General features: G+C 37.5%; 1 protein-coding gene across 1 annotated transcript; it reads right to left on the bottom strand.

Annotated features, from left to right (window-relative positions):
- Positions 1-1,536: 1,536 nt before the first annotated feature.
- LOC129264718 (trace amine-associated receptor 7e-like) lies at positions 1,537-13,809 on the bottom strand. Its single transcript, XM_064098472.1, has 3 exons — positions 13,719-13,809; positions 5,500-5,867; positions 1,537-4,786 (listed from the first exon to the last, which is right to left on the bottom strand). Exons 2-3 carry the CDS (start codon positions 5,861-5,863, stop codon positions 3,789-3,791), a joined length of 1,362 nt encoding a protein of 453 aa, XP_063954542.1. The 5' UTR covers positions 5,864-5,867; positions 13,719-13,809; the 3' UTR covers positions 1,537-3,788.
- Between the last annotated feature and the right edge of the window lie 5,157 nt (positions 13,810-18,966).

An 18,966-nucleotide genomic window follows, 5' to 3' on the forward strand; every position in this document is an offset into this window, starting at 1 on the left:
GTTTGCTCTGAAGCCACACTGGGTTTCTGGGAAGTGGTCTTCCGCGATGACAGGTACTAGCCTATTCAAGAGCACTCGGGCAAAGATTTTTCCTGCGATGGACAGTAGAGTGATACCCCTGTAGTTTGAGCAGTCAGACCTTTCCCCCTTATTCTTGTATAAGGTAATGATGACTGCATCGCGGAGGTCTCCTGGTAGCTTGCCCTGTTCCCAACAACAGACAAGGAGTTCATGGAGCTTGTTGTGTAACACTGGTCCTCCACATTTCCATATCTCAGGTGGAATTCCATCAACTCCTGCTGCTTTGCCACTCTTCATCTGCTCAATGGCTTTTGTAAGTTCTTGCAGAGAGGGCGGTACATCCAGTTCCTCCTTGACTGACAGCTGGGGGATGCGGAGGGTTGCTGAGTCCTGGACAACCCGGTCAGCTCCAAAGAGTGCCTGGAAGTGCTCAGACCATCGGGTAAGGATAGATGTCTTGTCTTTGAGGAGTGTCAGTCCATCCGCACTGCGTAATGGACTCTGAGCCTGGTGTCTGGGGCCATAAACAGCCCTGATGGCTTCATAGAAGCTTCTGTAGTCACCAGCAGAAAAGTCACCAGCAGAAAAGTCACCAGCAGAAAATATAACGAAGCAGAGGATCAGCAATAGAATGCAGAATATTTTTCACGACTCTTTTTGTCATTTTGTAATGCCATCATAACAAGTCTTTTCTGCCTTTAAATTGGTTACAATCCTAATTAATTCTTGTCTATGAACTGAAGTAAGAACCATTGAACTATCATTTTGTTTATACAAAAGTCCTTAAAAGACTTTTCTACAGATATGATATTTTCAGCTAACTTTTGGCCAATTTCAAACATAGTTCCATCTACATATAATTTATTAACATCATTAAGCTTGTTACTTTTGTTAACTGCCCCATTTATGGTTTTCCAGGTTTTTTAAGGTCGTCAAATAATTGTAGTTTTTCTCCATAATATGAAGAAGTATCATGAAATTAAGGGTAACGAATATGATTGTATGAAGGCCTATTCAACAAACAGGAGACATGCAGTTTGTCGCAGTAAAAAATTGTATCATTGAAAGTGTAAAAATTAAATCAGGCGTCCCACAGGGTTCCATATGTGGTCCATTAATATTTTGTATTTTTATAAATGATGTATGTAACTTGAGTTTAAATGTTGATTCCAAAATGTTTCTTAAGTAGCTGATACTGCTCTTTTCTGTCATGATGTATTATCTAAGGAGGTTAAAAAAAGCTGCAAAGTGGTTTTGGTGTTATCTGTAACTTTCTCGATCTTAACGGTGTGCATGTATCAAAAATAGATAAAAGTCATGACTTTTGGTCATAGGAAAAGATTGAGAAATGATGCTTTTATGATAAAATGTAGAAATAAACCCATAAAAAATGTTAATATAATCAAATACTTAGGTGTATAACTTGACTCTGGTATGATATGGGTAGAACATGTATCTAGTATTATTGTTAACTCGTACGATAGGTTTTATAACGAGAATCAAACAATTTCTTCCGCCTAGGAATCTTAAGAATTTATATTTTGCCATTATTTTACCTTACATTGATCATTGTTGTACATCTTGGGGAAGCTGTGCAAAAACCAACAAAAGAAAGATACCAAAACTGCAGAAAAAGTATGCCCGAATAATTTTGAATAAGGACTATCCTACTCCCCAACATGAATTGTTGTCTCCACTCGAATGGCAAACAGTGGAGGAACGTATCAAATATTAATATTGTGTTCTTGCTTTCAAAATACGATCGATTTAGCACCAATCTATCTGGAACCGCTTATCTGCAAACGTAATGTAACTTATCAAAAACGATATTCTGATTGATTTCCCCTTCAAATACCCTGCCCAAGGACGGATTATAAAATAATTTTTTTTTAATATGTTGCTGTCGTCTTATCTATTTTGCTCCCCTGTGATATACAAAAATGCACGTCCCTCCATGCATTAAAAACACTGTAAATCATTAAAATTCTGACTGTCAGACATGTAATTACGCTGAATAACTTGATGTAATGATTCCATGATACTAGTTGATTCACTCTACATGTATAATGTATTCTATTTTACTTAATTATTGAATTGCTATAATGTTGAGTTATTTGTTACACTGCAGGGCGCCTTTGGAAATCGGTTTTGCATAACAGGCCTACACGGCAGTATAAAATAAAGAAAACAAATAAATAATAAATAAATAAATAAACAAACAAATAACTCTTGCACTCTTTCACATTTTACGTATCTTTGACCCCTAGGAAACAAATGACTTAATACGGACATCAAATTTTCTGGTACAAAAATTGATTCTTTACAGGACTCGACAGTTAAACGTATAGATAGCTTGAACAATATTTTACTATTTAATTATAGCTTTCGAGAAATTATCTGTAAGTTCTTGGAATAAATTGAATGCTGGAGAAGCTGAATTAAAATTCTCACAATGACAAGTAATTTTGATATCATGTCAATATCTTGGTTATTGTTCGAACACTTTTTGTGCCATTATTACCTTGTAAATACATTGCAATATGATGTTTTGATATATATTAACAAACTATTGATCTATCTATATTTACCTTTTATATTGAAATAATAAATCTGCATGATGCCCGTATGAACAGTAAAAAGGGGTTCATCCAATATCGGTTACTTATTTTAAAAGGTCCATTGCAAGGTGATACCTACCCCTGTGGTACCAAAAGTTGATATGTTTAAAGTGGAAATTGTACTACATGCCGTTGCCGTGATGTTATCAATAAAATATGATTTATATTTAGAAAAAAATGACAGAAAAATGTGTCTTTCTATTTCCTTCAGTAATTGTTTAATCTTGCTACATCTGTTCTGAGTGCATATTTAATGGAGTACGCTATCACTAATTATGTCGTTATTTTGTCCGTTCCTGTACACATGGTATAACAATAGAAATGTCTTTATTTTGCTATAAATAATTCAAAGTCTTGTACATACTGATTTCATTACATACCCTATGGTATGATTTTTTCATAGAGATCCATAAAACACGTAAGAAGGAATATACGAAATTACATACAATGTTGCCACTTAACACAACAATTTAGGATCATGATCCTGGAAAAATAACATGAGCACACATTTTCCTCTCGAACCTACTTGGCCTACTTCACATTGGACAATATTGTGGTTATAAACTTGAGGTTTAGAAGGCATAGGTTGTAAAAAGGATCAAAGCAGAGAGAGGGGATAGTGGGACAGGAGGAGGGGGTATGGGGGGAATTGAAGGGGGTCAAAGTCAAAAGAAGAGGGGGTAACAAGGATAACAATCTGTCGCTTGTAAGCTCTATCGGCGTACAACGTCTAGAACCAATAGTTTTCCCCATCAAAAAGTATAATGATTAAAACAGATTGATTATACTACTAAGGCCTATGCCCTCGTCATTATGCTTTATGTTTGTTGTGTTTTATTTTTGTTCTTTTTATTTCAATATTAAAGATAAACGTAATACACAGAATAATCATGATTATTTTACTGCGCATGAGGATGACTGTGTAGATTATCATTCCCGAGGTGCTTTTCATACCGGCCCTTTTATCACCCGAGGCTTGGCCGAAACGCAACTTGTGGCCCCGCCCTCAGGGGTTAAGAGCACTATCAGAGGGTTTGATAGAAGAAATGTACAGTAAGTCAAACCCCTGAGACGATGATAGACGGAATCACATGATGCAGTTTTGACCAATCAGAGATAACAACCTTAACATGAGGTATATAATGTCTTTCAAACGACCGACGGGTCTTTAGGCCTACTTCTATTGTTGTCGCTTGAATCAGGTTTGTTTGTACTGAATATGGATGATTTTTTGTTGATTTTTCCAGTAAAAAGTTCCTTTGTTGCGCGCCTGAACTGCGGATGCTGTGCGGCGTAGATGAAAGGATTTAAACAGCTGTTGTAGAAACCGATGACCGTAAGAACCCGATGAAGTGGAGTACCGATATATTCCGACCACTCTATGAAGCCAACGATGACGCCCAAGAAGGCCACCTGGTTAGGCAACCAACAAACGATGTAGATGATGATGATCTCTAACATGATTTTGAGCACGCGATTTCGAGCGACAACGTGGAAAGAGTTCGTGGAATTGTTATTCCCTCGGAAATTCTTCGACTGACGGTGAAGCTCGAGAGCGATCAGGGACTGCGTGATGAGCATTGTTGCAACAGGTACGACGATCCGAAGACAGAACCAGTAGTAACCCATTGCTGCCAGTTCGTGACGGGAGGTCAGAGTCAGTGTGCAGAATCCATATGTTTCGTCAATCCCTGTGACAAAGAAGGCAAAAAGAAGCGACAGGCAAGCGAGCAACCATATGAGGATGATGACGATGTTCACACGTCGGAAAGTCACGATACGACTGAACCTGAGAGGATAGACAACGGCGATGTACCTCTCTACGGACATTGCCATTAGGATGTAGGAGGAAGCGGTGACAGGTAACCAGAGAGGAAAGTTCTGGTACATCACTATACACCAAAGCATTCCTTGCCATGAATGGGGTACGCGGATTGGGGTCGGATAAGGAACGATGGCAACTGATGTCAAGAGGTCAGCTACGGCCAGGCTTCCGATGAGGATGTCGGTTGTTCGACCAGACGAACGACGGCTGAAAATGACCACGATTACCAATAGGTTACCAAGGATTCCTACAATGGCTGAGATGAGTTGGAGGATGATGTCCCATTGCCACGATAGCGGTTCCCAAATCCATTCTGAATCACCTGCATTGTGAAAGACCAAAGATTATATTGTTTGGGCAGTATATCACAGAAAACAAATTAAACAGAAGTCGGAGTTATTAATTTATTTCTGAAGTTTGAAAAATTGTAAACCTACAAGGGTAGTTCATTGTTAGACTGTGAACAAATATGGCGTAAAATGGTGAGTGCGGTTGCTTTTTAAAAACTTGTGAGCTTTCATAGGCCTACTCATTTGGAGGTACTACGGGAGGCTTGAAACGGTGATACAGAAAAAGATACACAGAAAAATCAATACTTAGATTGGGAGGAGGAGCTGCGGTATGGAGGCAATTAAAAGATATTATCCCATTTATTGATATTTATTTTAAGAAAATTATGCATGAGAACAATCTTGTAAAGATTAATGAAGAAACAATTTTGAACAAATTATAAAAAACAAGTCATGTAGGATCTGTATAAATAGGATGTGTACATGATTTGCAACTTTGCTGTTTAAACGCCATGCTTTCGCCTTTTATCTATCAATCTTAATATTAATTCTGATTTTAATGTTATTGAAATCATTCATTACTTGTATAGAACCTAAGTTACACTTTTATCTTTTATGTATATATTGTTACTTTATGTTAACAGGACCATGCTGAAAAACAGTCAATCTGAGCTTGTTATCCTGTATAAAGATATTTTAATAAATGAATAAAAATAATAAATAAATCTTCCAAGAATGCTGTTACCTGAATCGAAGTCTGTGAATTCTGTTGCAGGGTTAATCTCTGATGACGAAAGCACTTCGGATGTGGTTTCCTCCTCATCATTGCTGGACCAATAACCACTTGTGGTTGCAGCTACCGGGTGCATTCTCTTGGAGACATCTTCCCCAAGTGCGTCGCCATTGGTAGACAGTGTTACGTCGATGGCGCCATGACTGGTTGCGGAAAGAGATGGCGTGGTGTTCGACGATGCAGTTGAAGTGGGCTTGGCGATGGGCGTGGTCATGTTATATTCTGTTGCTGTCTGGGTGAAAGCGGTTCTGATCAGCCCCGGAGACATTAAGAAGACCATCATCATCAAAAATGTTTTCGATACGATTGAGGCCATTTCGCTATTTAAGAATATAAGTATACATAATATAGCATGAATTTTGCAATAACGAGATAGAGCGTCCAACTTCGCCGGTCTCATTATTGATATCACTTTTATCTGAATGCTAGTTTCATCCTTATTACATAGAGCCCGCGGTCTCTTTTTATTTCTATTTTTTTTTGTAATGAAGCAAAGCATGGATCGAGCTTTAAAATGTGTAATCCATAACATGAAAATATTTCTTTTTATATATAGATATCATATTATATCATATTATATATCCTTTATATTCATTCACTTCCCTGATATGAATAATCGCGACTCCGCATCAAAATGAATATGCTTATGTACTGTACATGCTATATTTTTCCCCATCAAAGCCTATAAATTGGAAACACACGTCAGAAAAACAATTTGCCAAGCCACGCAATCGTATCCGGGAAACGTATAAAATCCCCTGAGGCATAAATCAGGGTGTATAGCAGCTTCGTGGAATTAACCTTGGAAACTAAATACAGAATATGATTATCCATGCACATTTAATCTGAAATATGTTTAGATTACGGCGCTACTTAATTGAAATAAGCATGTGCATCAACAAATCAATTACAACGGTTTTCCCCGATTTTCCACTCTCCTTAAACTTGGCTAATTTCCCAGCTGGACTATATACAAGGATCGGATATACTTCTCAGACCGGGGGGGGGGGGGGGGGTGGTATCAAATTACTTTTGGGGTGGCCATTTCTCCTTTCTGCCCATTATTTACCACAGAAAATAGAAAATAAGCCCTCCCAAAAAAAATAATAGAGAGAAAGAAAAGGATAAATATATCTTTATCTTGGCTTTTCCGAATTATTCTACTTAGTTATTGAATACTTTGTTTTTTATTTTTCTCGACATGTTCACTTTTTAACTTTATAATTATGTTATTCAATTATTATTTGTTTATCATGTATGTTTTATTATGTATAGTTTATTGTGAAAGCAATCAGAACAATAAATTCAAGTCAAATCAAATTCAAACCTTCAAACGCTTAATCGACTCCGAATGCATTACAGGAAAATGAAGCCTATTAAACCAATTTAATTATGCGTAAAAGAAACAAAAAATGAGATCATAAGAAAGTTATGGCCAAGGATTTGAATATTAAGATCACTAATGCTATATGCAGATTTTCTCATTGGCAAAGCAACTAATATCTGTGACGTCACACATCGTTCATTTTTCACTTAAATTTCCTTTAGTCTATCGCAAGATCAGGCGTTGTTCTTTTATGAGAGGGCATATAGAAGTTTTCACAACATGATAATAATGTCATATCATTATAATGAATCAAAAGTTGTCGTTTTAGTGTATATTTTTTAGTTTTCAAAGGTAAGAGTTGTACATGTGACATCACACATCTTCCTTCGCCAGGGCCAATGGGCGGATCTCCAATATAAAGGGTGTTTCTAAAATAAGTAACCGAAGTTCAAAGGTCAGCTATATCAAAAATACATAATTTATTCTTGTGATGTCTATTCTACATAGGTGTAACTCATCAACTTTAATTTGACACCTTCCTTGTGTCACAACTGCCACGGGTCACGGAGTTATGGTCCATCGAAGGAACAAAACCCACTTTTTCCAAGTTTTGGGTTTCGATGTATACAGCACGAAACCTAGTTTGACATGTTTGATGTGAGGTTTTGGTTTCATCAGTGTTTTCCCTTCAAAATTTCAATAAAATCCTTTCCCTCTCTGTTAACTTCTGGTGAGTTACTGGCATTAAAACATCAACTGCCTAGCTTCGATCTCTGACAGTTGAACACGTCATTCACCCCTAGTAACTTTTGCATCAACACCTTCAACGTTTTCACAGTACCTCAAAGTTGATGCTGCATGTCTTGCGTTGCTACCATTGCGTGGTTGTGAAGAACATTTCTTAAATGCTAAAAATGTGCCTGCAAGTAAGCGAGGATGTGATGAGCCATAATTGTATCTAGACACTAGCCGTTTACTCCACAAAAAATTATAAGGAGGGTAACTTTTCACTGAAATTTGCAGGGAAAATATCTGATGAAACCAAAACCTTACAACAAAGTTGGCTTCGTGCTCGTACATTAAAACCCATAACCCTTCGATGGACCATAACTCTGTGACCCTTGACAATTGTGACGCAAGGAATGTGTCAAATTAAAGTTGATGAGTTACTCACTTATGTAAAATAGAAAACATAAGAATAAAACATGTATTCTTGATAAAGCTAACCCTTGAACTTCAGTTTATCCTTTTTAGAAGGCCTGTATAAGTTAGTTTGTAGACATTCAACGCTCATAACTTTCTTTTTGTTTGTCCAATAATATTTCATATTGGTAGGTTTGTATACACCATTTCCGCTTCTGGCGCCCCTGTTTGGCATATCCACCCCCATTTGACTTCCACGATTTGAACAATAATCAAGTTCTGCATATTGTTTTAGAGGGAAAGTTCGTACATTTATGGCAAGCTCGTTATCGGGCCATCATTTGCATATCCATTATTTTGTTCGTCAATGGAAAAGTGGCGGGGAAAATACCATTTCGCTTAAACTCCCATACATGTGAATGTTTAATGATATTGAGACGGTGTCTTGATCTGTAGGCATACGGAATAATAAACTTTATTAACCTAAAAATTATGGCAAAGTTTCAATAATGTGACTTTGTACTTTCCTCTTAATTACAGTCTTGCAAGGAAATTTCATTGTGGAATTTGTTGTTGCTTTTTACTGGTGAATAAATTTAGCAATCGATCGCGGTAATCATGGTAATATATTTTTTTCTTACAAATTTGGTGATTGTAGCATAATAAGAAAGCTATTTCGCAATTTGTTTGCCAATTCCATGCTTCAGAAATGGTTTTATACCCCCCCCCCCAATTTTCTTGGCGGGGTCTCGACATTCAGCGCTACCCCAAATAATTAGCATTACCGTTCACGATATGATCTCCTGCGCTCCATCATGTCCATGCTGTATATTAATTTTGATTACAAACAATGACTAGATTTTAAAATATTTTATATTTTGTTTCTGTAAATGTATACGCTATTTTCTGCATTATTTGCAACCACTGACGTACAGATGGGGCCCATGAACCCCCCCCCCAAAAAAAAATAATAATAATAAAATAAATAAATAAATAAAAAGGGAAAGGATGTAATTTAATATATTTTATTTTCTGAATATTACGTGTATGTGAAAATCTATCACAAAATCAGATTTAAAAAAATCAAATGGTAGAAATATTTTGCTCATTCGCAGCCATTTAGATATTTTGCACCATACGCCATGACTGATCCCCTAAATTTGTTTGGCCCATTACATCACTGGTTTGAACGCAAAACAAAATCAAACAAGTTGGACATTTAAACTGGAAATTTTACCTTTCTCTCTATTAGATTTCAGATCGCATCTTTTAGAACCCATCTGTCTTATGTTAATTTCATCTGACAATGAATTCCATAATAACAAAATTATCCATCTATCATCCCATTACACATCTAAAGCAGGGGCGGATCCAGCCTTCGCCAAAAGGGGGGGGGGGCGAATTTTTCATACCCATATTTTCCCCGATCGGCCGCTAAAAGTAGATTTTTGGTTTGTTTCTTTGAAGTGGGTAATCCTACAGACACTTTTCAGTTTTATTCTTATAAAACTACATAAATATGCGACAATCCCACAAGCCCTATTTAAATAGTGCGAGCGAGGAGCGCAAGCTATTTTTTGTTGGATACTTCATGTATTTTGTGCTGGAAATTGAACAGTCTGGGCAATGTTTGTGATCCTGAACAAGATGCGTATGTAACTAGATAATCACTACGAGCGTTAAGGACTAGCAGAAATTTTTAGACTAAACCCAGGTAATCTTATAGTGACCTGTTAAGGACTGTTTGCAGTTAGCCATGAAGACAATCTTTCAACAATTAAAAAATGCAAGCGCAAAGCGCGAACGGAAAATTTTTGACATTCCGAACCAAAAATGCCATTCTAAGCACTTTTTGGAGTCATGAACGGATAGGTATATAACTAAACAATTGAAGCGAGCAGAAAAAAAATGAGATTTCAGACCTCAACAAAGGAGCTTTATTCATGTTTGTGAATCATGAAAAGGATGGGTAATTGGGTATCTTACCATATTAATGATGCGAGTGCGGATCGCGAGCAGAAAATTTTTGATATTCTCATCTGAAACTGGATAATTTAAGCACGTTTTAAATAAAGAACAAGCTGCGTATCTCAATAACCATGTGTGCACGTGTTTTAGATTTCGATCTAGAATCTGTGCATTTTGAATACATTTTTAAAAATCTTTAAAAATCCATAATTCGAGCGCGAAACGCAAGTTGAAAATATTTGATATTGCGTTCTGAAAGAAGGGTCAATTTAAGCCCTATTTCAAGCACTGTGTAGGAAAATTGTGAATTGGATGTGAATCGCACTTAATAAATAATGCGAGCGCGAAGCGCGAGCGGAATTTTTTTTTAACATTCCGACCTAAACAAAATACCATTCTAAGCACTTTTTGTAATCATGAACGTGTAGGTATATAACTTAACAATTGAAGCGAGCACAGAGCGCAAGCGGAAAAAAAAAGAGATTTCAGACCTCAAAACAGGACACTTTATTCATGTTTTGTGAATCATGAAAAATATTGGTAATTGGGTATCTTCCCACATTAACAATGCGAGTGCGGAGTGCGAGCAGAAAATTGTTGATATTCTCATCTGAATCTGGATAATTTAAGTACGTTTTAAATAAAGAACAAGCTGCGTATCTCAATAAACATGTGTGCACGTGTTTTAGACTTAAACCTATAATCTGGACATTCTGAATACATTTTTAAAAATCTTTAAAAATCAATAATGCGAGCGCGAAACGCAAGTTGAAAATATTTAATATTGCGTTCTGAAAGAAGGGTCAATTTAAGCCCTATTTCAAGCACTGTGTAGGAAAATTGTGAAGTGGCTGTGAATCGCACTTAATAAATGATGTGAGCGCGAAGCGCGAGCTGATATTTTTTTTAATTTTTATTTTGACCCAGAACCGGGACATTTAAGGACATTGTGTCATCATAATTATGAAAATGATGAAAAATCTTCCTATTCCTATTCCTAAGCGCGAGATGAAACTTGTCGATACTCCATTCTGAAAAATGAGACAATTTATTAATTAGGAATAATTAATTCATGAAATGTTATTTTCTTATTTATTAATCTAATAAGCCTAATCGAGTGCGTGGAAATTGTTGATAAACTGTCATAAAGAGGGTATTTTAAGTAACGTGTTATAGAGGTATACATAACTTACCAATCAAAATGCGAGCGCTCTGCGCTAGCTGATACTTTTCCTGAAAAGGGATATTTTAAATCTTTTATGGAATACACGAAGACAATAAGGTACTTGGCAAATCGAATAATGCAAGCGCGCAGTGCGAGGAAAAATGTTGATACTTCGACAAAAAAATGGACATTTTACAGAGCACTTTTTCAAACAAAATAATGAAAGCTTGATGTCTGAGCTGAAATAATTTTTGTATATTGACTTCAAAACTTGGAATTTTAAGCTCCATATCAGCCTATTTAGCAAGATATGTATCTCACTGAAGAGGTGATGCGAATCGCGAGCGAAAATTTCATATAGTAACATGAAAGATTTTTATTTTTATTTTCAAGTCTTCCCCTCACCTTATTTTATTCACTCGTCTTTCTCCTCTTATTTTCCCCTTCTTCTTTTTTTTTCTCCCCCCCCCCCTTTTTTTTTTTGCTCCACCAATAGGGGGAGGGGGCTCGCCCCCATGGATCCGCCTATGCCTAAATGGATATGGAGACCGTGCCTTTTCATCTCTTGCTCCATGCATCTAGAACTCCCTCCCCTCTTCACTCTGTGAAATTGACAACATGAAACTCTTCAAAAAAATTTTGTCTCTCGAAACTCACCTATTTCAGCAGATGTGTAATATTTAGCTTATGAGCCCGCGCCTATGAATGTTTTTGAACAGAAATATGGCGCAATATAAATGCTGTGGATCATCATCTTTATGACTTATCAAAACTGTATAGAGATTTTAAATTCAATCGTCTTTCTGGGTATCAGCACTCTCATTTATTGACCTCACATCAATGTGCAGGTATATCAGTATATACTTTTATGATATGTATCGCGGAAAACCATTTATCTTTACGACGAAAAGTTTATTGTTGTGCCTTTTAAAGATCCGTGGTTTTTTTCTGAATTGTCGTTGCTTGGTAAGATTGGGGTATTCCCATTTTGTATTATTATACTGGTATTATTACTTTTCTTCGCAATTTATTACTGAAATCTAATATGATTTTCTTCTAGAGGGACATATATCAATTTGACCATTTCCATACACTGTAAAAAATATTGGGTAAAATTTTAACCAGCACTAGGGTAATTATGTGTCCAACCAATTTTGGGCAGTTTTTTACCCAATGCGGGATCACATTGTCCAGTAAGGTTAAAAAATAAGCAGCAATTAATTTAGAATGGGCAAACTTTTCACCACACTGGATAAATAAAAATTCCCAAAAGAAATGCCCAATGTTGGTTGGACACATTATTACCCTCATGGAGCATTTTTTTTTTCCAGAGTGTAATCATAGCCATTTTGATAGTTGTTACCCCCGGTTTCATAGCAAAAAAGGTCTTCTCGTTTTCGGTGTTTCGAAGGTGTATATGCTTCGTTAAATTCTGATTAGGAATGTCCGAATTTGCAAATGACAAATTAGCAACACGTAGCAACATGTAAATCAAACAACTTTGTTAATTCGTATGCAATCACCATTTTTGTCAACAAATTTGCAGAGCAGGCATTTATTGTTTCAGATATGGCTTTTCTTAAACGGCGGATGCAAAACTTACTATTTTACAATTTTACTTTCTCTATAATTCTCGGCCTTTGTCAGTTTAGAACTGTCAAATTTAAATGTATTCATGTATATCGTTGTTTTTGTATTAGGATGTTAATTTCTTATTGATTTATGAACAAAATGCAGAATCTCCAGCAAAAGTGATGATAAAAAAAACAACCATACAAAAATTATAAACATCAAACACTCCAATCAAGCAATGTTGGATGAATCATAATAGATTTAAAGTATATTTGATTTTATCCTTCTGATTACGAATTTTTAACTAAGATACTCCTGATCTAAAAATAACAAAGTATCAATTTGTCTTTTATGAAACATTTGTACTTTTTTTCAAAAATAATATCCAACATTAATGTTGTATGTTTATTTTTGTTCCCTCCACAATCCATATTATATCAAAATAGACCCATAATGCTATGAATTTTCGAGCTGAAGCTGTATATCAATTTCGACATCATATTTGCCTTTGCATTTTCTAGATCTGATTAACATGCCAAGAATTATTAAGAAATGTCCATTCATTCAACACCTTCGCTTCGCCCTCTCGTAATAAAAAGATAAAACATTTTCCAGACATACAATATGTCACCGTAATTGGATATTACGATAACAATGGCAAGAAACAGGCCCATGGATAACAAAATTTCATGAGCTAAAAGGGCCGTGTAACGGGCGGGGGGGGGGGGGAGGGGGTTCACCCCCACTTTTTTTTCCAGAACCGTGGTACAAAAATATGAAAATGACTATCTGATTGTGATTTTGAGGATTTTTCGGCATGGTCAGCCCCCCCCCCTCACTTTCAATACCGTCCGCGGTTCCTGAGCTAGACCAAATAAATGATATCATTAATTGAAATTATGGGTTTTTTAGGGGGCACTATAAGAGAGTCACTCTACCCTTTGCTGGTTCTTACAAGTTCACAAGAAAACGAACACTTCAATACTATGCACTTACCGTATATACTTTCAAATAATTGGAGGGTGATAACTCTCTAACCGTCATCCGGATCCTGTAGTTTCTCTCTGCCTCTGTAGGGCATAGTTCTGAACATGTTTCAACTCTATCGGCTTTTTATACCTATACCTGTCATCGAACAGCACGCGCAGAAACTTTCCCACTTGTTAACGACCGCCTGAGCTGAGGAGTTGATTTCTTTATGACGTCATTTAATATTTTTATTATCAATGGATTCGATATAAGTAGATGAAACATCGGTAAGCCCAAACAAGTAATACAGAAAGGGATATACGCGGGCGATATAAACCCCTTAGAAGGATGCGTCAATTCGATTAAAGTGATTATAAAGACACGGCCTAAAAATTAATTTTGAGCTACCAAATCATATGCGTATGGGGGTTATAGGGGCCCGGACCCCCCGGGTAGGCGAAAAAGGGGGCGCCAAAAGAGGATGAAAAGAGCTCGCATCAATATTGTTTAGATGATACGTGTACCCATGATGTTCACGGTTGCAAAAAGTGCTTAGAATGTCTGATTGGGAAACATATCGATGGAAATATCCCCCGCCCCTTATTGGCGAAAGCTGGATCCGCCCCTGGTAAAGAAATCACAGATCCCACACACATAATTTTAGTAGGGCCTACCACTCTGAGGAGAAGTTAAATTAAATTGAAACCCCAAAGTGCTTCTATGTTTTCTGATCGCATTTATTCTTTCCAAAAAGTGGTATTACAACATATTTATGGATATTTTTTTCATGAACATATTAAAAAAGAGGTCTTTGATTGCCTTTCTTTGCACGTGATTATGAAAGAAGATAACTAAGGCACCTATGATTGCCTGGCGGGGGTAACATTTTCCGAAAAATACACAGGGGCTCCAAAATTAGGTCCCCCCCCCCCCCCCCGGTGCAAAATCCTGGATACGCGCCTGCACATGTCACATTCCCGAAGAGAGGACGGCAGAAGCAAACTTCAATTAGGTCCTGCCATACTTTCTTCAGTTAATCATATTATAATGTCTATGTACTCTACATGCATAATTCATGGAAAGAACCTATACGCGCCCAACTACTTTTTGTTTTGGTTTATGTTATATCATTCCCTGTCAACTTGCAATATTGCCCTTTTCTATTTTCTATCGTAAATTACTTTGTAGCTTTCCAATTGATTGGCAATGAAGTAATTGAATTAAAAATCAAACTGAATGAAACCATTTCTGAATTAGGTCGGAATTCGCTTGTCACTCTCCCTTTTAATATACATCAAAGCGAGTTGTTTTTTGCTGTGACCCAACAACATTGATACAATTTTTTAATGTACGGGAAATTTCGTTTACGAAGTTGTGTTTTGCGAGGTGTGATTTTTGTTTGTTTCAATTATTTTCATTTAGGCCTAAAGGTCTAATATAAATTAGAGTATTTTTTGTAAATGGAGATAAATTCCTGGAAATGTACGAATTTGTATATTTCAGGAGGGTTATTTTTGTCCTTTTCTCTTTCTAGTCCTCTCCTTGTTTCGCGTGTCATCCAGTGGCGTAACAGGCGGGGGCAGGGGGCAAGCTGCCCCCCCCCCCCCCCGGTGAATTTCACCGGGAAAAAACTGGGAAAAAGAGAAAAGGGAGAAAGGGAAAAGGGAAAGAAAGAAAGGAAAAGAGAAAGAGTGAAAAGAAAGTGACAGAAAGACGAAAGAACATAGAGAAAATGGCAGGAAACATTTGAGAAAGTACAAAATACTTATACATTAGCATGATTAGCAAGAGAGGATATAAAAAAAATGAAAAGATATGACTCAATGGCATAGGAAAGAATGGCGGGAAAATTGGAAAAGGAGGCAAAAAGAAACGGGAAATGAAGGTAGAGCCAAACGCTAAATTGAAAAATCAGAATATGAAGAAAAGGTACAAGAAAAAAGGAAAAAAAAAAACTCAATAACATGCCCGGGCTGCCATGGATTGAAAAAATATAAAGAACGGGAAGAAAGGTGGATGGCGTCTATTATAAGCTTGCTAATTTTTTTGCAATAATGGTCGCAACCATGACAAAAATTCTTAGCCAAGGTCTAGTTTTTTTTATCGATCATAACCTATATAAGTAAAGCTTTACGCCTGCTAGATTTACGGTAAAAAGCATCTCAATGTTTTCTTTGGCTGAATTTCCGAAGCTACTATCACATACATGTAATTATAATTAAATTTCAAAATCTTTTTTATAAAAGGCCAAATTTTTCTGGCTCGCTTCGCTCGTTGGTGACTCTTTACAAAATTTTAATACACTGATTTGCTGTGTTGTGCTGCCTCAAAGTACTTCGTTTATTGTCCGCAACTGCTTTGAAGTGTTGTGTTGTGTATGTACCAGCGGTTTTAATAAAAAAAAGTGGCCATCTGCAATGTTAAAAAATATCACAAGGTTCCTGGGACTCCGCCCCGGACCAGTGACGGCACCAAGGGGGATTGCCCCCTCCCACCCACCCCGAAATTTTGAGAAAAAAAAATAATATGTGTAGTAAATGTTTCATAAGCATCTTAATAAAGCTGCAAAGTGCTCCAAAACACCTTTTTCGTTCTTTAAATTTTGAACATTTTCTCATCCATTCACTGTTAGCTCCCAATATGTCAACACAAATCTTTCAGGTCATTATATAAAATTCAAAATTTCGCTCACGCTATGCGCTCGCAGTATAACTGTTGACTGAGATCAGTGAATTATCTGTTCACATGGGGTATAAAATTCCAGTGTTCAAGTCAATATGCTTCCCGCGATTAGAGCTTTCATAATTTTAAGCGAGATACACATCCTGCCTATTCATAATTCTCATAAATCAAATATTTTCAGCTTGCTCTACGCGCTCGCATCAATTGTTTAATGAGATAGCCATCTAGTTCATGAAAACAAAACGTGCTTAGAACTACCAGTTATCATCTCGGGATATCAACATTTTTCAGCTCGCACTTCGCACTCGCATTATTTATTTGGTAAAATATAATCTTCATAATCTAGTGCAAACAGCTAGTCCTTAAGAGGTCCCTTTTCAAGTCAGTAGTGCCTACATTGAAAAATTAGCTCACACCCAAAATATTCTTTTGCCTCCCCCTAGGTTAAAAATCCTGGTGCCGCCACTGCCCCGCCCCGGACCTATGCAATGCGCATAGCACTGGCCAAAAAAAGTTCTACAACCAAGAACAAAAAAGAAAAGGAAAGGAAAGAAGATGTAAGAAATGATGTTATTTTCTGAATAGTTTGTCAAAATCAATTCCAAAGTTAGATTCTCGTGAAAAGGTGATTTTTTTATCGCCCTCTTCACTCGCTCGGGACTTATATCAAGCAACTTATTGCCGCGCGCGCCATGCTGTGCCCCTCTTTTTTGTACTTATCACGCATTGAGCTGCTTCGCCCTATAATGTTCGGGCACAACCATAAAAAATCCTGTACATAACATTATATGACCGTGAATTTTTTGGCTCTTGCCCCCCCCCCCCCCCGACCCCTGTTATGCCCCTGGTTATCCATCTCTCTCCCCTATTTCTTCTTCAACTCCATTCATCGGTTCTTTTTGATATTTTTCAATCCATTCCCTCAATTTAATTTCTCCTTCTCATTCTATTTTTTTTCCGTTTTCCTCTAACCCCAGTCTCCTCCTCCCTCTTTGTCTTTTTCTCTTCTACTCCTAAGCTCTACAATACCGTATTTAAAAAGGGTATGCGTATGGGATAAGACTTTCTTTTGTGTAACTTTGGGGGCACCCCCTAAGGCTGCGTCCAGCGTTGGTAGGCAGCGGCGTAGCAGGGGTCGGTGGCCAGGGGGGGGGGGGGTCAAGAGCAAAAAATTTCCCGGTCATAGGAAGTTGCCCCCCCCCCCCCTCCGACGAAAACCTACACCTTTTTGCTGAAAATGTTATCAAATTTCACTTAAAATTATGTAGCGTTCATTTTCATTTGTTAGCAATGCACAAGTTCTCTGTGGTACTTCTGATCTATATGACATATCACTTTGTGCCCCCATTTTCGGGTTTCAATAGAAGTATCAAGAAAATCCTATGCAAGACCATGGACCTATCATGGCAAAACCAAGGTTGACACTGAAAATTTGTGATCTAAAACTCCCTTCCTCTCGAGAAAGATGACCCTTGTGATGCCCCCCCCCCCTCATCCAGAATAGCTTCCGGCTCACCTGGTAGGGGCCCTAAGTCAGTTACCTAAAATTCTGGGGGGGGGGGAAGTAATATGGGCATCCTTTCTATGTCTTCACAAATCCTGTCATTGGTTTTCCCCCAACGAACGTAGAGGGCAGCAACACACATCAGGTTTACCCCTACTGCCTCTAACTGGGCGTTGTGGCGTGCGCCTGTACTCCAAGCTATGTGGGGAAGTTACAAATTGATGCAGAGATTCGAGCCCTGGTCACGTCTTTTGGATGGTGACGTTAAAGGTCGGTCCCAGACGTAAATAATCATATCTGATTGATACACGTCTGACAAAACTCAATACACACACACCAATATCTCTGCTAATGACCCCACCATGTGCTTTCTTCAGATTTGTACACACATATCAGGGGCCACGAACGGTTTTCTAAGTTTTATGTTTTTGTACATGGTTTTGGAAAAAAGTGGGAGGGGGGCCCCTCCCGCTTCCGTGGCCCCTGCATATTCCCTATCAGAAGCCCCCTCCCTCATGTTTTTCACCAATGAATTGAGAACTTGCAACTACTTTATTGCAGAAAACAAGATTACATCATTTTTCAAAGATCTACTAACCTTGAATTTTTCCGTATCCAAAATGTATATAAATGTAAATAAGATCTAAATGTGTGAAGCAGGTGAGCTAATTCCATCTGTCTGTAGAGATGTGTGTGTCATGAAAGAGTAAAATTATTACTGTACGCCAATGTGCCAAGTCAGTATCCCATAAAGAACGACAAGATTCCACTACCCTTCAGAGTATAAGGTAGTCTTGCTATGCGGCAAATCCTAAAAATTCTAGCATTTTGTGAGAACCATGGTACAGGGATTTGACGCTCTACCCCCCCCCCCTCTCTTTCTCTCTATCCCTCTTACTGCAATCTCTAGTTCTCTACCCATCTGTCTTCTTCACAGTTCTCAGAGAAAGCAAATAGGTATGATGATTTTCTTCAGTCAAAACTAGTGGAAGATTCAAGTACTACCACAAGGAGGGGGGGGGGCACATACTTAAAAAAGGGGAAAAGGGAAGAAGAAATGGTCAACACCATTCACTTTGAGGAATTCTC

The sequence above is a fragment of the Lytechinus pictus genome, chromosome 1 (genome assembly GCF_037042905.1).
Source record: "Lytechinus pictus isolate F3 Inbred chromosome 1, Lp3.0, whole genome shotgun sequence".
In the NCBI taxonomy this organism is placed as follows: Eukaryota; Metazoa; Echinodermata; class Echinoidea; order Temnopleuroida; family Toxopneustidae; genus Lytechinus; species Lytechinus pictus.